At 41.3% G+C, this 26,126-nt stretch overlaps 1 protein-coding gene across 1 annotated transcript in view; it reads left to right on the forward strand.

Annotated features, from left to right (window-relative positions):
• Window positions 1-1,698: 1,698 nt before the first annotated feature.
• LOC141808140 (venom factor-like) overlaps window positions 1,699-26,126 on the forward strand; it is a 45,123-nt gene continuing 20,695 nt past the window's right edge. Inside the window, exons 1-28 of the mRNA XM_074694528.1 lie at window positions 1,699-1,792; window positions 1,871-1,888; window positions 1,978-2,013; window positions 2,121-2,159; window positions 3,881-4,073; window positions 4,194-4,359; window positions 6,147-6,217; window positions 6,345-6,436; window positions 6,540-6,622; window positions 6,700-6,787; window positions 7,403-7,505; window positions 7,753-7,867; window positions 11,484-11,599; window positions 11,718-11,858; window positions 12,351-12,566; window positions 12,763-12,960; window positions 13,045-13,191; window positions 13,290-13,419; window positions 15,724-15,792; window positions 15,950-16,252; window positions 16,978-17,236; window positions 19,573-19,658; window positions 19,746-19,885; window positions 20,095-20,301; window positions 24,586-24,646; window positions 24,793-24,876; window positions 24,961-25,164; window positions 25,887-25,962. Coding sequence (XP_074550629.1) covers window positions 1,713-1,792; window positions 1,871-1,888; window positions 1,978-2,013; window positions 2,121-2,159; window positions 3,881-4,073; window positions 4,194-4,359; window positions 6,147-6,217; window positions 6,345-6,436; window positions 6,540-6,622; window positions 6,700-6,787; window positions 7,403-7,505; window positions 7,753-7,867; window positions 11,484-11,599; window positions 11,718-11,858; window positions 12,351-12,566; window positions 12,763-12,960; window positions 13,045-13,191; window positions 13,290-13,419; window positions 15,724-15,792; window positions 15,950-16,252; window positions 16,978-17,236; window positions 19,573-19,658; window positions 19,746-19,885; window positions 20,095-20,301; window positions 24,586-24,646; window positions 24,793-24,876; window positions 24,961-25,164; window positions 25,887-25,962 — 3,521 coding nt within the window. The 5' untranslated portion in view covers window positions 1,699-1,712. The remainder of the gene's footprint in view (window positions 1,793-1,870; window positions 1,889-1,977; window positions 2,014-2,120; window positions 2,160-3,880; window positions 4,074-4,193; window positions 4,360-6,146; window positions 6,218-6,344; window positions 6,437-6,539; window positions 6,623-6,699; window positions 6,788-7,402; window positions 7,506-7,752; window positions 7,868-11,483; window positions 11,600-11,717; window positions 11,859-12,350; window positions 12,567-12,762; window positions 12,961-13,044; window positions 13,192-13,289; window positions 13,420-15,723; window positions 15,793-15,949; window positions 16,253-16,977; window positions 17,237-19,572; window positions 19,659-19,745; window positions 19,886-20,094; window positions 20,302-24,585; window positions 24,647-24,792; window positions 24,877-24,960; window positions 25,165-25,886; window positions 25,963-26,126) is intronic.

Below are 26,126 nucleotides of genomic sequence, written 5' to 3' on the forward strand. Positions count from 1 at the left end.
TCTGTTGAAGGTCTGATGAAGGTCTGATGAAGGTCTGTTGAAGGTCTGATAAAGGTCTGTTGAAGGTCTGATGAAGGTCTGATTATGGTCTGTTGAAGGTCTGATGAAGGTCTGATTATGGTCTGATGAAGGTCTGATGAAGGTCTGATGAAGGTCTCATGAAGTTCTGATGAAGATCTGATGAAGGTCTGATGAAGGTCTGGTGTAGATGTGGTGTAGATCTGTTGAAGGTCTTGTGTAGATCTGTTAAAGGTCTGGTGTAGATTTGTTGAAGGTCTGGTGTAGATCAGGTGTAGATCTGGTGTAGATCTGATAAAGGTCTGATGAAGTCTGATGAAGGTCTGAAGAAGGTCTGAAGATTATCTGATAAAGGTCTGATTAAGGTCTGATGAAGGTCTGATGAAGGTCTGAAGAAGGTCTGAAGATTATCTGATAAAGGTCTGATTAAGGTCTGATTAAGGTCTGATGAAGGTCTGTTAAAGGTCTGTTAAAGGTCTGATAAAGGTCTGGTGTAGATCTTGTGTAGATGTGATGAAGGTCTGGTGTAGATCTGATAAATGTCTGGTGTAGATCTGGTGTAGATCTGATAAAGGTCTGATGAAGGTCTGATGAAGGTCTGATGAAGGTCTGTTAAAGGTCTGATGATGGTCTGATGAAGGTCTGATGAAGGTCTGATGAAGGTCTGTTAAAGGTCTGATGAAGGTCTGATGAAGGTCTGATGAAGGTCTGATGAAGATCTGGTGTAGACCCGGTGTAGATCTGGTGCAGATGTGACCTTAGACCCTTGTTTTAAAGTAGTCACTCAGTACCCCCTCTCTTTAACACATCTTCTTTACACCTTTGAGATTGTCTGCATGATGTAAAGGAAGTCTCTGGTTTGAAATATTCCTCAGGTTATAACTTTGTCTTCCAGGCCGGGTTAGTTCGTAGAGCAGCATGTATGACCAACCAGGAATGGAGCACATCTGTCACATTTTTAAAAGCAGGACTAGAGAAATCCAAAGCTTGTACGCAGAAGGATGTCAGATCAAGTCCTGAAAGGTTTAAAGTCATTAACGCTGAAGAAAAACTGTTAACAAAAGCAGGACAACATCAAAGTTGGTTGATGTCCTGGATTGGTCCTCTGACTTGGGAGAAGCAGTTTAGTTTTGTGTCCTTTGGTGATAAATGACATAAATGGATGTGCAGTAATAAAAGTTAAATAAAGAATATCAATACTCAATGTGTCCACCTGGTGGTGCCGGCAAACCACTGAAAAAGTGACGACGCAGATTTTTTTCCCCTCAAGTTTTTGGCATAAGGTGGTTTACTGATCCAGATAGAGTGACTGATTGGTTTATAGCCTTCAATAAAGCTGCAAGGCGTCTTTTTCTGGAGACAGGGTCCAGGACCTCCCCGTAAAGAGACAGATCTTCTTGGTGCTGAAGAAACAAACAGAAAGTTTTTCCAGAAAGGTTTGGATTTGTTGTCCAGTCACACGTTTCTCTATTTTTAGAAGTGGTCTCTTGTGACAGCGCGGACTGTCAGGGTTCAGAGGCCTCAGACCCAAGGGGGGGGGCAGCCTTCATTGTGTTTGTTGATCAGGCCACAGGTATTGATCAGAAACTCCTGCTCCTCCTCTTCCTGTAGGCTGCACTGACTGATAAGGACAGAGGGCTGTTTGATCATCTCCCCCTGAGGCCACAGTCCACTCCGGCTCCCAGCCAGTCCACATGGATCTCTGGATGCTGCACAGCTTTCTGCTCCTCGTCCTCCTCAGAGGGGTTGACGGGGAGCTGCCCCGTGTCAGAAGGTAACTTTGTTTGGTTTGCCTTCAGTGTTTGGACAATTTAAAGATCTGTTACTGAAGAGTTTCACATGTTTCTTGCAGACAATCCTGGCGTGACAGGTATGTTTGTTTAGGTAAAAAGATTATAAACGCAGTCGATCATTTCTATTCAAACACTTGAACTCATCTGTCCTGATTCTGCTCGGCAGATTTCAACCAATAGAGTCATTCTGGGACCTCCACGAGTACGTACACACAGCTGGACTGAGTTCAGGTTGAGTTTAACACATCAGCCTTCACCCTCAGCGACAGAGATGAACGAATACTTCTTTGTTTGTTTGTTTGTTTGCAGGAAAACAAACCAGAAGGGCCGAACTTCTCCTAAACCAGGGTAGGGTTTGGCTCCTGGGTCAAAGAGCCCAGGATCTTTGGTATCAAATGTTTCAGAGTAAATAAACACATAAATTTATGCATAAATTGTACTTATGGAAGTTTGTGACTCATCAATGTTTCTTACTCTGAACAAGTGTTGAACCTCCTCAGACCACGGACACGCTGACCAGCAGCTCTCAGAAAATGTAAACACAGATAGTGCGTCCCAAATTGCATACTTCCATACTCAAATACTCAAAATTTTGAGTATACTGCGTCAAAATGAAAAACAGTATGCATAGTATGCGAAAAATGAGTATGCAAAAGTACCAGGATGATGTACTCAAATCAGCCCGGATTTTGAGTATGCAGCTGTGGACACTTAACGCACTCATTTCATCCTCTGGCAGCAATGTATAAATGTAAGTTATTGATGTTGTTTTTTACACGTGTTGTTTCCACCAAGCACCATCAGCTGTTGACGTTGTGTATGTGGTGTAACTTGTTTTTTTGTTTGTTTTGTTCTGCGAATGATAGGCTATGCCAGTGTTTCTCAATCCTGGTCCTGGGGACCCCCTGCCCTGCATGTTTTAGATGTTACCCGACTCCAACACACCTGATTCGAATGATCAGCTCGTCATCAAGCTCTGCTCCAGCCTGATAACGAGCTGATCATTTGAATCAGGTGTGCTGGAGTGGGGTAACATCTAAAACATGCAGGGCAGGGGGTCCCCAGGACCAGGATTGAGAAACACTGGGCTATGCTAATGCTAGTTGAGCTAACAGCTATCTCAGATGCCAAAGCTCATTGGGCTAACAGTTACCGGGGCCCTAGCATTACCCAGTAAACCAGGCAAATATAATAACAAGCGGGTTAGACCCTGCACTGTGAATACATGACCAGAAGCACCACTCAGACATTTAATTTGTGGATGTATTTTAACTGCCACAGTGCCCCGGTAGCTCTCTCAGTAGCTTCAGTCAGCTGCACCGACCCCCATTAATAAACTCTACACCGCTGATCGTGTTATTAGCTGTGTTTAATATACTACTGAAAAGGCTTTGAATATTTGCTGGCAAATAGTGGCGGTGTTTGGCAGAAACGCGCTGGAAGCCGGTCACAATTAGACGTAGAAGAAGAAGAGGTCGACATCATGTCATCATTCCCGGTAAGTACGGCGCTCGGCAGTATGCGATTTGAGACAGCACTACACCCTCAAAATTCCCGCACTAAGCCAGTGAGTATGTAGTACGCTTAGTACACTCAATTGGAAAATTTTGAGTACACAGTATGGAAGTATGCGATTTGAGACACACTAAGACTCTTTGAACTGAATCCAGATTTTAACGACTGTCAGAAAAAGTTCAAAACTTAAATAGAATTCAATTATAAAAAATATGAACTGACTAAATGTAGTAAATAACCATGAAACTGAGGCGTATTCACCCTGATCATACATATGATACTGAATCTAAAATGAAATAATCAGCTTTATTATCCAAAGTATCAGGTTTTAGATGTCAGGGTTTGGATGTTTACGAACTGTTGGCGTCTGTAATGGAGGCAGGTCTGTGGATCCCACAGTGATTTGGCGTAACGCTGATCCTGTGCTGAGTCAGCAGATTTCTGTGCGTCCATGAGTGGAGGAGGCCGGTGCTTCTTTTGGTGTTTTTCCACCTCTGCGTTTGTGGTTTGATGAGACTCCCCCAGCCTCACAGAGAGTTGCTGTGTTCCTGAAGGACTTTCTACCTGCTGGCTCCAGACCTGCTGAGAGCAGACAGCCCAGAAAACATCTACCTAGAGGCCGATGGTGTGTCCAGCCCTGTCACGGTCTCCATCTCCATCCAGGACTTCAGCAAGACCGTGACGCTCCTGCAGGACTTTGCCATACTGAGTGAGGGGAATGGATACCACATCCTCAAATCGATCCAGGTGACAACCAGTCTGATCTCTCTAGAGACGCTCACCATCAGTTCTCAATATTCATGGACAGTATTAAAATCCTCTGTTGGTTTTTGTTGATCCTGGAAGTCGGTCTTTCTTCTGTCCCAGCTTCCCTCTGACACCCTGAACCGGGAGGAGAAGGAGAACAAGTTTGTGTACCTGAGGGTGGACTTTCAGGGTCTCCACGTCATAGAGAGGGTGATGATGGTCACATTTCATTCAGGATACATCTTCATCCAGACGGACAAACCCATCTACAACCCTGGAGACACCAGTGAGCCCTGAACAACCACAAAGGACAAAAATGAAGCAGATTTTTATTTGTTGGAGAACATTTAATTCTTTTTAATTTCAAAAAGTTAAATTAAAAAAACATCTTTTAAAAAATGGACGGGGCAATATAATGCTGAGAAACAGTTTGCTGGATGCTAATAAAACCTAGCTGACATCAGCCAGCTAACTTACTAATCATCAGCTTGCTAACTTACTAATCATCAGCTAGCTAACTTACTAATCATCAGCTAGCTAACTTACTAATCATCAGCTAGCTAACTTACTAATCATCAGCTAGCTCACTTACTAATCATCAGCTAGCTCACATACTAATCATCAGCTAGCTAAATTACTTATCAGCTAGCTAAATTACTAATCATCAGCTAGCTCACTTACTAATCATCAGCTAGCTCACATACTAATCATCAGCTAGCTAACTTACTAATCAGCTAGCTAAATTACTAATCATCAGCTAGCTAACTTACTAATCACCAGCTAGCTAACTTACTAATCATCAGCTAGCTAACTTACTAATCATCAGCTAGCTTAATTACTAATCATCAGCTAGCTAAATTACCAATCATCAGCTAGCTAACTTACTAATCATCAGCTAGCTAACTTACTAATCATCAGCTAGCTAACTTACTAATCATCAGCTAATTAAATTACTAATCATCAGCTAGCTAACTTACCAATCATCAGCTAGCTAACTTACTAATCATCAGCTAGCTAAATTACCAATCATCAGCTAGCTAAATTACTAATCATCAGCTAGCTAACTTACTAATCATCAGCTAGCTTACTTACTAATCATCAGCTAGCTAACTTACTAATCATCAGCTAGCTAACTTACTAATCATCAGCTAGCTTAATTACTAATCATCAGCTAGCTAAATTACTAATCATCAGCTAGCTAACTTACTAATCATCAGCTAGCTTACTTACTAATCATCAGCTAGCTAACTTACTAATCATCAGCTAGCTAACTTACTAATCATCAGCTAGCTTACTTACTAATCATCAGCTAGCTAACTTACTAATCATCAGCTAGCTAACTTACTAATCATCAGCTAGCTTAATTACTAATCATCAGCTAGCTAACTTACTAATCATCAGCTAGCTTAATTACTAATCATCAGCTAGCTAAATTACTAATCATCAGCTAGCTAACTTACTAATCATCAGCTAGCTTACTTACTTATCATCAGCTAGCTTACTTACTAATCATCAGCTAGCTTACTAACTAATCATCAGCTAGCTTAATTACTAATCATCAGCTAGCTTAATTACTAATCATCAGCTAGCTAAATTACTAATCATCAGCTAGCTAACTTACTAATCATCAGCTAGCTAACTTACTAATCATCAGCTAGCTAAATTACTAATCATCAGCTAGCTAAATTACTTATTATAACGTTCCCCAGAGTGGATAAAAAACAGACATGACTCTGTAGTGGAAGTCACATGACGTCCAAATCACTTCCACAAACCAGTTTATCACTGCATCCACAATGTCAGTCAGAGGAAACCAGATAAAAACCTGATCCAGAACCACTGCAGACCTCTCTTAAAAATATGGCATTCTTTTTGGAAATCATGGACTCCCTTGAAATTTCCCTTTCTTAACTGAAGAAACTGGTCTGTAAGACAAAAATTCACACGTTGTTTAAAGATTTCATTTAATTAATAATTCCAATCGTTTGTGAACTCTCAAATTCTGTTTTTGTCTTTTAATTACATTGTTTACATCCATTCTCAGTTTTTTCTCACTTGTTTTCCTTTTTCCAGTTCGTTTCAGAGTCTTTGTGTCCTCTCCATCGTTCAAAGCCTTCGACAGTTCAGTTACAATCGATATCGAGGTAAAGAAGTTATAAGTTTGATGACTGATTGTTGTGCCTAAACAAGTTAAAGTGGTTGAATAATGTTCCTGTAGCAGTCAGTCGCTGTTCAGGAAAGACGGTGTAAAAATGTGAATGTTTGTTGAAGAACTCAGACGGGGTGGTGGTGAAACAGTTCTCCAGGACCAGGGCTGTTGGCGGCGTCTACAAAGACACGTTCCCTCTGTCTGACATCGTCAAGTGAGATCAGTTTGTTTCTCTTCTTTAAAAATGTCGTTATATAGATACATAAATATATATATATAGATTTACATATGTTAATTTGTTTCTTCTTTCGTAACAGAGAGGGAATGTGGAAGGTGATTGCGAAGTTTGATCATTGGCAGCAGAACACGTTCACCTCCAACTTTGTGGTGAAGAAATACGGTGGGTCAGAGAGCGACATTTTGCTCTGACCAATCAGGAACAGCGTCCTGTGACGACCAATCCCCTCTGTGTTTCAGTTCTTCCTGCCTTCAACGTCACCCTGACGCCAACAAAGTCCTTCCTCAGCCTGGATGATGCTGCACTGCACGTCAAGATCTCAGCAAAGTCTGTCTGATGACACACACACACACACACACACACACACACACACACACACACACACACACACACACACACACACACACACACACAGTTTGTTACCTGTTCATCCACCTGTCTCTGTGTGTTACCTGTTCATCCACCTGTCTCTGTGTGTTACCTGTTCATCCACCTGTCTCTGTGTGTGTGTTACCTGTTCATCCACCTGTCTCTGTGTGTTACCTGTTCATCCACCTGTCTCTGTGTGTTACCTGTTCATCCACCTGTCTCTGTTTGTTACCTGTTCATCCACCTGTCTCTGTGTGTGTTACCTGTTCATCCACCTGTCTCTGTGTGTGTTACCTGTTCATCCACCTGTCTCTGTGCTTCAGTTACCTGTTCATCCACCTGTCTCTGTGTGTTACCTGTTCATCCACCTGTCTCTGTGTGTTACCTGTTCATCCACCTCTCTCTGTGCTTCAGTTACCTGTTCATCCACCTGTCTCTGTGCTTCAGTTACCTGTTCATCCACCTGTCTCTGTGTGTTACCTGTTCATCCACCTGTCTCTGTGCTTCAGTTACCTGTTCATCCACCTGTCTATGTGTGTGTTACCTGTTCATCCACCTGTCTCTGTGTTTCAGTTACCTGTACAGGGAGGCGGTTCAGGGAACAGCCTACGTTGTGTTTGGAGTGAAGATCAACAATCAGATGCGGAGGTTTCCTTCAGTCAAGCAGGTTTCAGATGTGAGTTTCTGCTCAGTCACTAACCTCAGCAGCTTTGGTGATGGAGTTTCTAGAGCTGTAGGGTCTGGATTTATTCTAGGCTCCTCCACTCTTAATAAAATGGGGAGTACAAACAGGAGAAAAAACCTCCTGGGGTCCACAAACTGAGGACGGGGTCACTCTGGCTAACCGTACCATGCTTCAGCATGCTTCAACGCTTTTTTTTGACATTTTGTGTGAAACTGCTCATTTTATCCCTCACCCCCAGCTGGATGAAGGAATGGTCAGTCTGACCATGGAGGAAATAAAGAGCGTGTACCCAGACGTCACATCTTTGGTGGGACAGTCCGTGTACGTCAAAGCCTCTGTGCTGACCGCCACTGGTAAGAACTTCCTGTCTTCAGATACACAACACATGAGTCATTACGGGTCCAGCGTGTGTTCAGAGTGGTCTGCACAGTTATCTTCCAGCCGCTCTTTGGACGTTTGAGTGTCACAAGATTTCCAAACAAACTGTGTACTGCTGTGTTTGTTTTGTTCTCTGAACTCAGCCCAGTGTGACCCAACTCTTCAGAGTGTGTAATCAGGCCACGTGCTTTTTTCCAGCTGGCATCACACGATAAGATCAGCCTGGAAATTCCTCTTTCGCAGTTTCAGTCGATTTACATCAGCAGGACTTTTAACCTCAGGGAAAACGTTTCTTTCACCATGTTTTTATTTGTCTATTCTGTCCCTCTGGTGCCTGTGTCGTATATTTTAATTATATATATATATATATATATACTCTATATACAGTCAATATATAATTTTGCCACAATTACTTTGAAAAGGTAATCTGATTACTCCATTAAAAAATAACTTAGTTACTTTACTGACTTCTTGAAGTGAAAGTAATTAAGTTAAATTAAAAGTTACTTTTTTAGTTACTTTCAGCAGCTGTGGATATGGAGTAGTGAGAGTGCCAAATTACAAAAATAAATCTATAAAAGAAGAAAATAAATAAATGAATTAATAAATAAACTATATAAGAATCTATAAAAGAATAAATAAATTTATAAAAAAAAGAATCTATAAATGAATAATAAAATAAACGAAAAATGAATTATTAAATAAATTATAGAAATATCTATAAAAGATTAAAAATGAATTAATAAATAAATTATACAAGAATCTATAAAATGAACGAAAAATGAATTAATAAATGAATTAAATAAGAATCTATAAAAGAATAAATAAATTTATAAAAAAAAGAATCTATAAATGAATAATAAAATAAACGAAAAATAAATTATTAAATAAATTATAGAAGAATCTATAAAAGATTAAAAATGAATTAATAAATAAATTATACAAGAATCTATAAAATGAACGAAAAATGAATTAATAAATGAATTAAATAAGAATCTATAAAAAAATAAATGAATTAATAAAAAATGATTATCTATAAATAAATAATAAAATGAACTAAAAGTGAATTAATAAATAAATTATATAAGAATCTATAACAGAATAAATAAATAAATAAAAAAAAGAATCTATGAATAAATAATAAAATGAATGTAAAGTGAATTAATAAATAATTTATATAAGAATCTATAAAATGAACGAAAAATGAATTAATAAATAAATTATACAAGAATCTATAAAATGAACGAAAAATGAATTAATAAATGAATTATATAAGAATCTATAAAAGAATAAATGAATTAATAAAAAATGATTTTCTATAAATAAATAATAAAATGAAAGAAAAATGAATTAATAAATAAATTATATAAGAATCTATAAGAGAATAAATAAATTTATAAAAAAAGAATCTGTAAATAAATGATAAAATGAATGAAAAATGAATTAATAAATAATTTATATAAGAATCTATAAAATGAACGAAAAATGAATTAATAAATAAATTATATAAGAATCTATAAAATGAACGAAAAATGATTTAATAAATAAATTATATAAGAATATATAAAATGAATTAATAAAAAATAAGAATCTTTAAATAAATAATAAAATGAATGAAAATTGAATTAATAAATAAATCATTTCAGAATCTTTAAAAGATTTAAAAATGAATTTATAAATAAATTATATAAAAATTCATAAAAGAAAAGTCCAATAAAAGTATTAATATTAAGACAAATCAAAAAATAATTAGCAAAGTGCTTGATAAAAAGAAGAAAGAAAGTAAGAAAGAAAGAAAGAAAGTAGCTATATAAAGTGATATAAAAAAATAAACTATTAAAAGAAAAGGCTAATAAAAGTATAAATATTAACAAGTATTTAAATCACATGCAATAGAAATGTGGCTGCGTCACAAGCACGGGAGGAACCTCAATGGAGAAGAAACATGGCGGCAGAAAACCTGTCAGAAGATCACTTGGAAGTTAACGAACAACATAATTATGATGGAGAATATGTTTTGGGGACGAAGAGGACACGAGGGAAGTGCTGGTATCTGTGCTTTGACCCACACAGACTTACATGAGCTCGTGTGGCTATATCTTGAGAATGTAAACAAAGCATATCCCAACATGTTTGTCCTTCTTACTCGATACCCCAGACTGTGACCACGTGACAGACCTATGACAACATTTTAACACAAGGCCTGATCTAGCCGGGCTGAAGAATCAAAGCTACATAAGTCATGTTTTAGTTACATTCTCAAGATTTGTCCACACAAGCTCATTGATGTGTCGATATCCATGTTGGTCAGCGCACACATAACACCAACACTTTCCACGACGTCCTCTACCGTTCCCAGTACATACTCTCCGTCCTAATCGTTGTTTTCTGTAATTTCAGCCAATATTAAAAGTTCTCCTGTCAAGTTTTCAGCTGCCATCCTCCTTCCTCCATAGGTTTCCTTCTGCGCAAGTGCACAATGACATTCCTTCACTTTTAAAGTGACATTATAATGTGATTTAAATACTTTTATTAATTTGTCTTTATATTTATACTTTTATTAGCCTTTTATTTTAAGGCTTTATTCTTTGATTAATATCACTTCATATAGCTACTTTCATTCATTCATTCTTTCTTTCTTTCTTTCTTTCTTTCTATTTTCATTCATTTACCTATTCATTTATTTATCTATTAAGCACTTTTCTATTTTTTTTCTTTATATTCTATTTTATTAGCCTTTCCTTTTGTGGATTCTTTTATTATTTATTTATTAATTCATTTTTTATTTATTCTTTCAGAGATTCTTATACATTCATTTATTTATTTATCATTTCATAGATTCTTATATAATTGATTTATTCATTAATTTATTCATTTATTCTTCAACAGATTCTCATATAATGTATTCATTTATTTATTAACTTATTTATTCTTTTATAGATTTATTTTTGTAATTTGGCACTCTCACTGCTCCTGGCGGACAACACCTGCAGCTGCATGATTTGGCAAATTGTGCGATGTAATTAAAATGATAACAATGAGTCTACATGTTTAGTTTTACAGTAAAACGCAGATATTGGTTGTTGTAAAACGTGTATTTAACAATTAAAAACAAAAATATTAATTTTACATATTTTAACTTTAAATATAACTAAAGAAAGCTTTTTAAGTACTATTGTTGGTGCACCACAGCACTGTTCAGTTACATTTCAGATTTATTTATTTATTTTTTTAAATGCTTTGTTTTAGTCTTGCTTGGTTTTTATCAGTTTCTTTTTTGTCGTCTGTTGATCCTGTGTTTGTACAATAAGTAAAAATAAATGTATTGAGTGCGGGCTCACATGATCCTCACCACCCTGCCTGGGGCACCCCAGTCTAAAAAGTCTGGGCACGCCCCTGCTTGTCACTGGGTGCCTCGTTGTAGTCTATGCCATGTTGCTCTGCTCCTTATCGATGGATTTGAGCTAAACGGAGGGTTCAGCTCAGTGAAAGAACCTTAACCCTTTCTCACATGATAACTGGTTAGATAACTTCAAGTATCAGGATTTACTAACCGGTGCAAACTGCCTGTTCTCCCCTGGTTTGACTCAGGCAGTGACTTGGTCGAGGCGGAGAAGACTGGCATTAAGATCGTGCAGTCACCGTACGTGTTATCCTTCAAAGACATACCTCAGTTCTTCAAACCAGACATGCCCTTTGACTTCACGGTAAGGATCGCCCTCTGCAGACGCCGACCGTCTGCTGAAACTAGGCTGTATTTTCTTCAGTTTAACAAAACGTCAGTCTGAAGCCTCTGATGTCACAGACCAACACCTTCCTCTCCAGATCCAGGTGAGCCACCACGACGGCTCCCCGGCTAAAAACGTTCCTGTGAAGGTGAACATGATGGACAGCCCCCTGATCATCTACGGCAGCTCCAGAGTCACCGTCAACATGCCCAAGGCCCAGGCCTCACAGACCATCATCGTAAGAAAGACTAGACCTCCATCTGTGGGTGGGGGCCACACCTTCCAGATGCCCAGGAACTAGATAGATAGATAGATAGATAGATAGATAGATGGATAGATAGATAGATAGATAGATAGATAGACATAGATAGACATAGATAGATGGATAGACATAGATAGATAGACATAGGTAGACATAGATAGATAGATAGATAGATAGATAGATAGATAGATAGATAGATAGATAGATAGATAGACAGATAGACAGATAGATAGATAGATAGACATAGATAGATAGAACAGGCGCTTTGGTTTTATGACGGACTGGCTTTCTGAAACTTTGGATAAAGATCTCAACACTTCACTTTGCTTTGTGGACTTTCTGAAACAGAAAGCAGCTTCAGCTCACGTCAGAAATAATGGCGGGTCAGGGACAAAGGTTTTAGTTGATCTGAAAAAGTTTCAACTGACAATAAAATAATAAATTAAACTCCTACATTTCTGCCTCCAGGCTGAAACCACCCAGGCTGACCTGAGGCCAGAGCAGCAGGCCAGACACGAGGACACGGTCCAAATGTACCAAAGCGCTAACCGCCATCAGCAGAAATACCTCTACATCTCCACAGGGACCAACAGGGTGTCTGTGGGCGAAACTCTGCCCCTGAGGCTGAGCATCTACACACAGGAAGAGACTCAAAGGGAGCTGGTCAAACACATCACATACCTGGTGAGTACATTCCCACTTCACCTGGATCCAGAGTGAGTCCCACAGGTTTTTTTCTATGTGCAAAGTAAAATAAAGTGAGCATCCGAAATACAACGGAAACCTTTGGAAACGCAGAGTTAAAAATCAGTTTAACGACAAAAAGTCCATGTAGTTTTCACCACGTCTGCATTTCCCTGGTTGGTCTTAACGCCCCCAGGTGGTGAACAAAGGTAAGATCATCAAAGCTGAGCACGTGGACGTGGCTGGTCAGCTGGTCACCAGCGTCGGACTGGCCATCACGTCAGAGATGTTGCCTTCTTTCCATTTCGTGGCTTTCTACCACATCTGGACGGACCGAGAGGAGGTGGTGTCAGACTCCATTTGGGTGGATGTGGTGGATTCCTGCGTGGGAAAGGTGAGTGGGTCCAGGCTGAGTCCAGGGCGCCACCTGGTGGACCTGATTTAACAAATTAACTCTGATGCGTTTCTTCTAACTCAGCTAAACATCGACGGCGAGCGTCGTGAGTACATCCCTGGAAAGACGCTACGCTTTCAGGTCAGAGGTGATCCGGGCGCCAAGGTCAGCATGGTCGCTGTGGACAACGCTGTTTTTCTGCTCAACAAGGAGAGACTCACACAGAAGAAGGTGAGTGTGTGTGTGTGTGTGTTGAGCATCTCTCAGAGGTGGGTGTGGCCTAACTTCAGAAAGCTCAGTCCACCCCCTGTTGTCCCTTTCTCTCTCAGCTGTGGGACGTGGTGGAGCACGGCGACTTCAGCTGCAGCCGTAGGGGAGGCAGAGACGTCAAGGCCGTGTTCACAAATGCAGGACTGCTCTTCCACTCCAGCGCTGGGACCAAAACTGAAACAAGACAAGGTAGGTCCTGTTCTCAGACCGCCGGGTCAAAGCAGAGGGTCACAGGATCAAAACAGCTGAACCACAGACCATCAAGAGAATAAACTCACCCATGATCATCGGCGGGTCCGTCAGTGAGAGAGCTGCATGGAGCAGTTTGTACTCAGAGCATCATGTCTCTAAGCAGACCCTGGCTGGTTAAACGTTTAAATCCGGCCCGCTGAACTTGAAAAAATTAAATCAATAAACCTTGTTAATGTTTTATTTTTCCTGCAATTCTGATGTTTTCCCACTAGACGGCGCACTGTAGAGACATTGGCTTTGTTGAGGTGAAGCGTAGGCCTATTACTCCACATTTGCACTTTACCCTCTGACCCATCAGCCCTTCTGTAAAGATGAACGGACCTAAGAAAAGGAAAGTGGACAAAACAAAACTCATTGAAACACATGGAAGTGCGCCTATGCGCGCGGATAAGATGGAGTGGATCGTCAGCGATCTGTTACTTATTAAAAAAAAAAAAAAAGCTCAGGAGCATGTCTATATAAACCTTCAATGTGAGTTATTTGTCTAATTTTTATATAGAGACGTTCACATTTAATATCAAAATATCACACAAACAGTTTTGACACAATCTTTTTTTTATTTTTGGTTTTTTCATTTTTAAAACCAGGACAGAAAAAACGTGTTTTTCTGTTATTCCGTTTTTCTGTTTTAATTTTAAAACAGAAAAACAAAAAAAACAAGTCTTTTTTTTTTTTTTTTTAAATTTTGTTTTGAAACAGAATGACGAAAGAACGAACCATACACAGATTAAAAATTTCATTATAATTCCGTTCTCTCATATTCTAATTTTAATTTCAAAACAAAATCAAAACAGCGAAAAATAGACTGCTATTTGTTTTCTGATTTTTGATTTGAAAACAAAAAATTGAATAACAGGTCGTTATCCGTTTTCCGATTTTGGATTCTAAAACGGATATGGAATGAACGAATGATACCCTGATAGTTACCAAAGCGCTCCATCCATCTGCTCCTGCTCCGGCCTCTTTGTCAAATGTTAGAACCCATTGTGGCCCACGAATCAAAAAGTTTGCCCACCCCCGGGCTAGAGGGTTCTGCATGGGGGGCACTCAGAATACTGTGGGAGCTGGTTTTGGTATAGGGTGCCTCTCACTCCATACAGGCCCAGACCACCCAGCTTCCTCCTCCATGTTTCCCTCTGACGTCCGTCTCTGAGGAGCCATCCTGTCCTCAGCCTGCTCCACGTACGGCTACAGAAACCCTGATGATGGATCCATCAGTCCACAGCTCCATGGTCCTGTCTTCAGGAGTCTGTTGGTGGGCTCTGATGGTTCTTCTTCTGCCTCTGTCTCAGTGATGGAGGTCTTTCTCTCTGCAGTCTGACCTGCCAGAGCTGCAGCTCAGAGTCTCCTCTTCACAGTAACTGAAACTGAGACTGGGACTCTACCACCTCTTTGAAGCTGTGGACTCTCAGAAACTGGTCTTGTGGTTCTGGTTCTGGTTCTGTCAGACCTCTTCCTGTCAGAGTGTCCAGTCCCAGCATGAGTGTCTCTGGAAACTCTCGTCCCTGAGCTCACCGTGACTCTCTCTGACCTAATTTCTCTGGAGCTCAGACGTCTTTCTGGAAACTTCCTGATGCTCCGTCTCTTTCTGCAGGATTCGTCTTTTCCTGCTCGTTCTCCAACTTCCAGGACTTGATCAATCTACATTTCTGCAGAGCAGCAACTTAAACTTATCAAAGCGCCTTCTTGTAGAATTATGAAAATTCATTATTTTCCAGGTTTGGGTAACCTGACCTTTTTTCTGACCTCTGGCAGCTCCCCTCTCAAGCTCACCATCGGACCAGAACTACTTGATTTCAATAAAAACTGGAAAAATTGGCTTTTTAAAAACTTTTTATTGGTAGCGTACTACATGTTTTGTTTGATGTTAAGGGTTAGAGTTGTTACAATTTACTAAAAGTGTTAAAAAATGTTGATGCCATGCTTTAAACTGTGGGTAAAAGTTTGAAGTTCCTGATCAAAGAATTGATTTTCCTTCACGACAAACTGAACCAAATTCAGGAAACAGAGCTTTCTGTGTGCTGACTGTCTAAAAATCTGTGTGGGTGGACTTCATTTAAGGATGTAGAGGTAGAAAAACACCAAAACAAACATGGCGAGTGTTTCAGAGGAAACAGACCAATACCAAACCAGAAATGTCTTCTGATGAACTGACCCTCACTGTTAACCGTTTGGATATTTATGATCTGATTTAAGCGATGATATATAACTCTCTTTGTAAACATCCTTTCCTCTCCTCAGTCCTGAAGTGCGCAGGAAGTACCAGAAGGAGGCGCTCTGCTGAACAGCTGAGACGTAAAGCTGAGCTGGGTGAGTGTTTGAACATGTTCAGGTAGACGTTGCAGGGGATTCACGGTAACTCACCGTCACCTGACACAGCCTGATCCCCAGTGCCAGATTTCACTTTGCACATCATGTTTGCTTGTGGTGTTGAACTGTGTGTGCTTCCCCCCCCCCCCACCTCCAGAGGAGCATTACAGGGAGAAGCTGCAGCGTCGCTGCTGCAAGGACGGCCTCAGGGAGATCCCCATGCCCTACTCCTGCACCAGGCGCTCCCTCTACATCACCGAGGGCTGGGAGTGTATGCGAGCTTTCCGTTACTGCTGTGCTACCTTCAGGAGCCAAGAGTTCAACACCGAGATCCCCACCACCCCCCCACCCATTACCACAGCTGCACCCACCACCCCTCCACCAAGACCCACCGTACCAATCATGGCTTTTGGTAGAAGAGGCTCGGGTAGAAAAATTGCCCTGTCCAGACACAGCTTTGGTGAGTGCAGCGTGTCAGCGTGTTTAGCTTATTCCCAGGGACAGGAAGTCCTTTATCAGGGTCCTTCAGATTTAAAGGGGCTTTCCCACTGCAGGGACCAGGCCTTTTTTTTTTTTCTCGACTTTATTTATGGATTTTTCATTTTACAGATTGAACATAAACACACCCTTAATACTCCCCAACCACCCGGTTACCGTCCCATCCCATACAAATACACTAACAAAGACAAGGAAGAAAGGAAAAACAAAACAAAACAAAGGAAACATAACAAAACAAAACAAAACAAAACATACTTACATTCATATATGTGAAGATGAAATAAATAAATGTATCACTCCTTTACAAGTGCAAATACCTGAAAGGCAAGCTTATATCTTACTTACTTGACATTCTCAGTCTATACATATGTATCAATAACAATAGCTTCATAATAGACTCAAATTTTTAACCTAGACAATAAAAGAAGACCAGGGCCCTGTTCTACGAAGCAGGATTACTGCCTAGCGAGGAAGCTTTGAGGCTTCCTCTCTTCATCTGAAGGTCCAGGCGTCTCAGTCATGGTGAAAGACTGAACCAGTTAGCCCTGATATAAAACCCTCTGATAACTGATGGGTGTTTCTCTGAAAGCCTGATGTAAATAATGACATTTGTAAAAAATAACAGGTACTTTCAAGGAAACCTTCAGTGAAATGAAATGCTCATCATGTGTGACTGTCTTCACACAGACTGGGGAAACACGAGGACTGTATCAGTTGCTGCCGTGGACAGGACTTACACAAGTGTTAACAAAATGTCAGTTCGAGAGGAGGTACCGGAGCCAGTGATGAGAGTGAACGCAGCCAGCGAGCCTGTGCTGGACGATGATTTCGAGGACGAGGATGAAGATTGGGAATACCTGGACGAGTCTCAAGTGTATCTGCGATTCAGGTTCTATGAATCCTGGTGGATGGAAGTCGACCTGCCCAACGAGGTGGACAAAGATGGGTGAGTAATGCACACTGTTTGGTCCATCAGTACGGACTCTCTGGCCTCTCAGTGTAATCCCGGTCAGCACCAACAGTCCAGAAGCTGTCAGTGGTGACGGCCTGGTTGGGAATGTCATAATGCAGCCATGTCTCCAGAAAGCTCTCCTTACCATGGCGTCCTGCGCCAGCTCTCTTCTCCTGTAGCTTTTGTCTTCTCTGCATCACCATGCATCTTAAAAATCCAGAAGTGTTCAGAAATGTTGAGTGGTTTGGCGCCGTCAGCTCAGCACATGGTAAACACAGCATCAGCAGCGGTCAGGTTAATACAGAGAGGCTAACAGACAGAGAGGCTAACAGACAGAGAGGCTAACAGACAGAGAGGCTAACAGACAGAGAGGCTAACAGGCATAAAGGCTAATAGAAATAACAGACAGAGAGGCTAACACAAAAAGGCTAACAGGCAGAGAGGCTAACAGGCAGAGAGGGTAACAGACAGAGAGGCTAACAGACAGACAGAGAGGCTAACAGAGGGGCTAACAGAAAAGGCTAACAGACAGAGAGGCTAACAGAAAGAGAGGCCAACAGACAGACAGAGAGGCTAACAGACAGTAAGGCTAACAGACAGAGAGGCTAACAGACAGAGGGGCTAACAGACAGAGAGGCTAACAGACAGAGGGGCTAACAGACAGAGGGGCTCACAGACAGAGAGGCTAAAACACAGAGAGGCTAACACACAGAGAGGCTAAGAGACAGACAGAGAGGCCAACAGACAGAGAGGCTAACAGACAGAGAGGCTAACAGACAGACAGAGAGGCTTACAGACAGAGAGGCTAACAGACAGAGAGGCTGACAGAAAGAGAGGCTTACAGACAGAGAGGCTAACAGACAGAGAGGGTAACAGACAGAGAGGCTAACAGATAAAGGCTAACAGACAGAGAGGCTATCGGATAAAGGCTAACAGACAGAGAGGGGAACAGATAAAGGCTAACAGACAGAGAGGCTATCAGATAAAGCAGGGATGTCCAACTCGTGCCATGGAGCGCCAAGAGGCTGCAGGTTTTCTTTCCAACCAAGAACTCCACCAGCTGATTCCACTGATTAGCCCCTGCTCTCTGCTTGAAGGTGAGGTAATCAGTGGAATCAGCTGGTGGAGTTCTTGGTTGGAAAGAAAACCTGCAGCCTCTTGGCCCTCCATGGCACGAGTTGGACATCCCTGAGATAAAGGCTAACAGACAGAGGGGCTGACAGAAAGAGAGGCTAACAGACAGAGAGGGTAACAGACAGAGAGGCTAACAGACAGAGAGGCTAACAGACAGAGGGGCTGACAGAAAGAGAGGCTAACAGACAGAGAGGGTAACAGACAGAGAGGCTAACAGACAGAGAGGCTAACAGATAAAGGCTAACAGACAGAGAGGCTATCAGATAAAGGCTAACAGACAGAGAGGCTAACAGATAAAGGCTTACAGACAGAGAGGCTAACAGACAGAGAGGCTAACAGACAGAGAGGCTAACAGATAAAGGCTTACAGACAGAGAGGCTAACAGACAGAGAGGCTAACAGACAGAGGGGCTAACAGACAGAGAGGCTAACAGACAGAGAGGCTAACAGACAGAGAGGCTAACAGACAGAGAGGCTAACAGATAAAGGTTTACAGACAGAGAGGCTAACAGACAGAGAGGCTAACAGACAGAGAGGCTAACAGACAGAGAGGCTATCAGACAGAGAGGGTAACAGACAGAGAGGCTAACAGACAGAGAGGCTAACAGATAAAGGTTTACAGACAGAGAGGCTAACAGATAAAGGTTTACAGACAGAGAGGCTAACAGATAAAGGTTTACAGACAGAGAGGCTAACAGATAAAGGTTTACAGACAGAGAGGCTAACAGATAAAGGTTTACAGACAGAGAGGCTAACAGATAAAGGTTTACAGACAGAGAGGCTAACAGATAAAGGTTTACAGACAGAGAGGCTAACAGATAAAGGTTTACAGACAGAGAGGCTAACAGATAAAGGTTTACAGACAGAGAGGCTAACAGATAAAGGTTTACAGACAGAGAGGCTAACAGACAGAGAGGCTAACAGACAGAGAGGGTAACAGACAGAGAGGGTAACAGACAGAGAGGCTAACAGACAGAGAGGCTAACAGATAAAGGTTTACAGACAGAGAGGCTAACAGATAAAGGTTTACAGACAGAGAGGCTAACAGATAAAGGTTTACAGACAGAGAGGCTAACAGATAAAGGTTTACAGACAGAGAGTAAAACAATAGAAAAAGGAAGAATGAACAGCAGACTCTTTTATGTGGCGTTGACCTTTGACCCCCTCAGTGTTAATGATTCATGCTCCTATAATCAGGCTTGCTGTGAGGACGGTAAATGAACCGTTACCGGACAGCATCACGGAGTGGGGAGTGCTGGCGGTCAGCTCATCACCTCATACAGGTAAGAGGAGGAAACAGAGAGCGCTAGAGGTCAGGGTGTTCATATATAAACTCTTCACTCAGAGGAGAACAAACTGACTGTCTGCAGGTTTCTGTGTCGCTGAGCCCTTCAACGTCATAGCCCGGAAGGATTTCTTTGTGGACCTGAGGCTGCCGCACTCAGTGGCCAGGAACGAGCAGCTGGAGATCAGAGCTGTGGTCCATAACTACGGCTACGAGGCGCTGACTGTAAGACCCCCACCCTTATTTTATTCATCCTCTCAGGCATTTGGCACAGCCAGAAGAGGTGGTCAGTCCCGTTGAGAAGCACTGGTCTAAACCAGCAGAATGACCACGTTAGATCCAGTCTGTGGCTCACGGCGCTGCCAATCGTAACAATTCACAGCAGATAAAGTAGAGAAGTGGCATTGAATTGGAGTCTGCTGTGCCTGGTTCAGGTGAGGGTGGTGCTGATGAAGACAGAGGGCATATGCAGCATCGCCTTCAAGGACAGACACACACAGGAGCTGACGGTGGCGGCCGGTGCGTCTGTGGCGGTGCCGTACACCATCGTTCCACTGGTGGTGGGGAAGCTTCCTCTGGAGGTGATGTTAGTCACCAAAGATCGAGGAGGGGATCGCATCCAGAAGCTTCTGCGGGTCGTGGTGAGTCCCTCTTAGTTTATTTGCTGTGTCCTGAAATTCAGTCTGTTTCAAACAATGAGTGCAACAATGTTCAAAGTTCCTCTAGTTGATTTCTCCAGCCTGTGACGGTGAAACAGTCTGCAGACAATAATCAATGAAAGACTTTCAACCCCACCAACAGAAACCTTCTTATCAAGGAGGAGCAACCTGAAACAGCTGTCTTCATCAGTTTTTCAGAGCAGATTTCGTCATTAAGCGGTGCATGAGTTGGAGGTCTACCTCTTGATTGATGCTGAGTTTGATCATGTTGTTGCAGGACTCCAGGATAGCATTAATGTAAGTCTGTGAAGTTGTGATGTGTTCTGGTTTTACGTGGACATGGTCTGTGGTCAAAGCCAGAAATCCCAGTTAGAGTGGGAATGGAAAGCCTTTATTGACACGATGTGACGTACAACAGAATTAGGAATGCTGCTCAGTCTGGTGCTGAAATTAAAAAAAGAGAAATTACTTACTTAAAAAAAAAGAAAACAACAATAAAGCATAAACAGTCTAAAGAATATAAATACCTATAGTGTGTCACAAATCACATACTTCCATACTCGAATACTCAAAATTTTGAGTATACTGCATCAAAATGAAAAACTGAATGCTAAAAAATAAAAAAAAACCTAACCTAACCCTTTACCTGTTACCTAAAAAACAGGTAAAAATACAAATAAACAATACATACCAGGACATCTTCAGCCAGTAGGAGGAGGAGGAGATGATGTAAAATCTTGATATTTTGATCGTGTTATTAGCTGTGTTTAATATACTACTGAAAAAGCTTTGAAATTTCACGGGCAAATAGTGGCGGTATTTGGCAGAAACGCGCTGGAAGCCGGTCACAATTAGACGTAGAAGAAGAAGAGGTCAACATCATGTCGTCATTTCCCGTGAGTACGGCGCTCGGCAGTGCGCGATTTGAGACAGCACTACATCCTCAAAATTTGCGCACTAAGCCAGTTAGTATGTAGTACGCTTAGTACACTCAATTTGAAAATTTTAAGTACACAGTATGGAAGCAGGGCCGTAACCAGAGTTTCAAAATTGGTGAGGTCCAGACCTTGACCCCCCAACCCACACCCACACCCTAAACCACGCACACAAACTCGTGTTATAAAATCAGTTTTGACCAGTAGTAGCTAAAAGTTCCTTTATATTAGACTGCATACAATCAGACAGTGTGAAATGATGGAAGTTTACTTTGGGTTTTCAGCGTAACAGTAATGGACATTTGAGCAAATGAGGAAGAGAGAGATTTTCTGTTGTTAAGACTTAAGAAACCTATTCTCATTGAGACATTGAGAATCTATCTATCTATCTATCTATCTATCTATCTATCTATCTATCTATCTATCTATCTATCTATCTATCTATCTATCTAAAGGACCACATTATTTTGCTGTGATATGATCTGTAAATGTAATCGATGCAAATTTAACCCATGAAAGTAAATATATAAATAAACTAAACATTTTTTAGAAAAAAAAAAAATCAAATGTAAAATTCGGTGTTATATTGGTACAGACCAGTCAATGACATCCACTGATTCTTTTATTTAGAGCATTATTGGTTGGTTTAAAGCCAGAAACTCTTAGCAGATTCTCTCACCTTTTTGACATGTTTTGTAAACAAAACAATCTGTTTTAAAAAACTGGGACAGTCACTCCTTGTCACAAAAACAGCACAGAAAATTCCACATTTGATGGAAAAAATGGAAATGCAAACTAATCAAAAATCAGTATTTTCAACATATCAATAAAAAAATAACTGTGTTTTAACTAGTGAGCTTTAACTTTTTGAACTGTATGCTTTGATTATGTTGCCATGGTTACCTAACGGTTTTGCCAGTCCAGCACTTTAAACTGGCATCAGGGGGGGCTGTCGTCAGGCAGTTTAACCGTAACGTCTTTTACCCGTTTGTAGGTTTAAACCCAGTCTGAATCAGTCTTCACACAGACCATGGGATAAAATAAAATGAATTAAATCCTGCTGAAATATTCTGCGGGTTTGGACCTCGGATCAAACCCCCCGATTCCTCCTCCTCTTTCTAAAGAGTGATATACTGCTGTATCAGCACAGACCCAAAATAACGGACCTGTCTGCATGAAGGTTTAAAGACACTGTCAGATCGTGTCGGTCAAAAACACCTGAAGGTCTGGCTTCATTTACAGCGGGCTGCTTGTTGGTAAAATAATAAAGAATCTGTCACTCACCTCACGGTGTCGTTCTCTGCTTCCTGTCAAGCGCGTTCAAAGTCACTGCGACTACAGGCTTCGTCAGACAACTTCCTGTATGCCGCGGTTTCAAAATAAAAGCTCCCCTGTGGTTATGTGTTTGATGAGCCGATTGGGGCTCATTTTAATTTTTTTCTCGGAAATTTTTACCGAGGTCCGGACCTTGTTGACCTCATAGCTGGTTATGGCCATGTATAGAAGTATGTGATTTGAGACACACTGCTACTCTTGCAGTGTGTACTGCCCACCGGGTGGCAGGGGCAGCGTTGTGTTGTGGGCAGGGAATGTGTTTTCTCTGAGTTTTGTGATGACCAGTGTTCAGAGCGCTGATGGCTTTGAGTTCATTAATCCTGAGTCTGAGTGACCATAGCATTGGCCTGTGGGCAGCTAGTTTAACGTGTCAGTGTGGAGAGCAACCTTCTGGACATCATCGATCCCTCTCTGCAGAGTTTTCCTGTCTGCTACTTTTGTTAACATGTTTGCCAGAGCGCAGTCCGTTGTGGATCTGTGAAAGAAACAGTTTCTGTCCTCAAAGTGCATGACTGTGGTCTGCCTCTCACTTTGATGGTTAATTCATGAAGCTTCATTGCTTCACATAGGAACAGTCCAATCCAATCCAATCCATTTTTATTTGTATAGCACATTTTACCAACACAAGGTCCCCAAAGTGCTGCACAGAGTAAAAGCACTGATAAAAACAGACAACCAACAGCAATACAAAAGAATTGAATGATAAATACTAATATATATATATATATATATATATATATATATATATATATATATATATATATATATATATATATATATATATATATATATATATATATATATATTAAAAAAAACATTACTAAAAAATGAATTAAAAACATAATTAAAACAAATAAATAAAAAATCAAAACAGTCAGAGGACCACACAATTTCATGCCGGGTTAAACGCAAGTGAATAAAAATGTGTTTTTAAACGAGACTTAAAAGCGTCAACAGAGGGCGCCATTCTGATGTGTGGTGGAAGATTATTCCACAGCTTGGGTCCGACAACAGAAAATGCCCGGTCGCCCCTACTTTTAAGCCTCGTCTTAGGAACGACAAGCTGGAGCTGGCTCTCAGACCTCAGCGAGCGCACGGGGTTGTAAAGTGCAATGAGGTCTGAGATGTACGCGGGTGCCAGTCCATGCAGGGCCTTAAAAACAAACAATAAAATCTTAAAATCAACTCTAAAATGAACAGGGAGCCAGTGCAGTGAAGATAAAATCGGCGTGATGTGTTCTCTACGTCGTGTGCCGGTTAAAAGACGAGCAGCAGAATTTTGGACTAGCTGTAAGCGTGCCAGGTTCGCTTGGCTAATACCCGTGTACAATGCATTACAGTAGTCAAGACGTGTAGAGATAAGAGCATGAATCACTCGCTCCAAATCATTAAAAGACAAAACTGGTTTTAAACGAGATAAAAGCCGAAGATGATAAAAACTGGATTTAACCACGGCATTTATCTGCTTATCAAGTTTAAAATCTCCATCGACTATGATGCCAAGGCTGGTGGCTGTAGATTTATGAAACTCTTGAAGAGAACACAAATCAGAATTGAAAACAAAAGAAGAGTTGGGTTTAAAAATGACAATTTATGTCTTGGATTCATTTAATTTTAAAAAATTCAACCAAACCTTGACGTCATGCAAGCAGTTTAGTAGGGGTGCCAGGGGGCTGTTTTTCTTCAGTGGGACATAAGTAGGACAGACAGTAATGAAGTTAAAGCCACTGAAGGCCATTGGAAAAAAAAAAAGTCATTTATCTTCAAAGAAAGAAAGAGTTAGTGCTCGGCCTCTTAAACAGTTGGTAAGTTCTTGGGTTCATGTAACTAGTTTTGATTGGTTCAGGATCCAGGGACCTGACCAGGGAACCAAAGGGTTTCCAGCCCGCGTCCTGTCTTGTGTGGTCTGGTGCTCCTAAAAAAGCACTCATCCACCACCAGGGTAAAGACGAGTTAGATTTCTGAAACAAAGAGTTTTTTTTAATGAACCCAACAGATGGACGGGGTGCAGAAGACCAAAGTTTGGAGCGCCATGTTGGACCCGTCTGCTGAGGGAGGTAAGATAATCACTGCACTGCTTGTTTTCCTGCTGTCTCAGTCATTTTAATGCTGTTTCTACTCTCAACCTCTCATTGAAACACTCTCTTGTTGAATGAAGTGATGACGGTCAGTAATCCACACGAGTCGTTTCTGTCTACCACAGGGACACAGATACTTCGTGTGGCAAAGGTAGCATTGAAGTCTGTTGTGCCAAACTCTGTTCCAGAGACGTTCCTGAATGTCCGAGGTCAGTCGGGGACAGAGCGCTGTACAGGGTTAAATATTCACGGGGGAGAGCAGACTGATTCCTCTTCTTCTTCTCTTTCCCCAGGAAATGTTTTAGCAGACAGCATCGATAACTCCATCAGTAAGGACTCTCTGGCCTCCTTGATCCGGATGCCTGGGGGCTGTGTGGAGCAGAACTTAGCCTCCATAACCATGCCGCTCATCGCTACTCTTTACCTGGAGCGAACACGCGGCTGGGAGAGTGTGGGGGTGCAGCGCAAAGCTGAGGCTCTGGGATACATCCAGAGGGGTGAGAGACAGGCAGGAGGAGACCAAATGGATGGATGAATGACGATCTGGGTGGATGAATCGCTGGACGGTTCCAATGACGGGTGGATGGAGGGATTTTGGAATAGATAGAGGGATGGTTGGTTGGTCCGATGATGGATTTGTCAATGGAATAAAGGCTGGATGGATGGATGGACGGAAAGAGGTATGAGTTGATGAATGGATGGATGAGAGAAGGTAGACAGATGGGTAAACATATGAATGGATGATTGTACCGATGGATGTTCACATGGTTGTATGGATCAGAGATAAAAGATGATGGATGAAACAAACGATGAATGGAAGGTCTGATAGCTGGATGTTTGTATTGATGGACAGATGGATGGATCTCTGGTTGGATACTTCGTTAAATGGTTGTTTGGATGGATATGTGGAAGATCAGATCAATAAATAGGTGATGTGATGGCTTGATGGTTACCAGGGTCGTTGAATAGATGGTAGGTTGGAAAGATTGAACATTGGTTGGAATGATGAATGCATGACAGATTGTAGATTGATGGGGAAAGGTAGATGAAGACATGATAATTAGATGGATGAATGAATGTTTGATGAGATGAACGGATAAATAACTTTGGTAGAAGATTGATGAACGATTTTGAACTGAACGTCTGATTTCCAGAGATCATACGTTCAGATGACCTCGTCCCTCTGGTTAGATCTTCTTATCCCTCTCGTTGTTTTCAGGTTACAGTAACCAGCTGGCTTACAGAAGAGCTGATGGCTCTTATCCTCCCTACAGGAAACAAGGGGCAAGTACCTGGTAGGTAACCCAAACCCTAAACACGTTATCATTGGAAAAAACTGCAGAAACAAAGACAATGGTGGTTTGAGTTGATTTACTTAATCTGCATAAATAACCTGCTCCATTCACCAGCAGACCTGAATCTTCCTAACTTCTCAGGTTAGCCTCCTTTCCTCACTCCT

This window comes from Halichoeres trimaculatus, unplaced genomic scaffold (assembly GCF_033239565.1).
Source record: "Halichoeres trimaculatus isolate MK-OKI-2021-1 unplaced genomic scaffold, fHalTri1.1 fHalTri1_scaffold_2, whole genome shotgun sequence".
Classification (NCBI taxonomy): domain Eukaryota; kingdom Metazoa; phylum Chordata; class Actinopteri; order Labriformes; family Labridae; genus Halichoeres; species Halichoeres trimaculatus.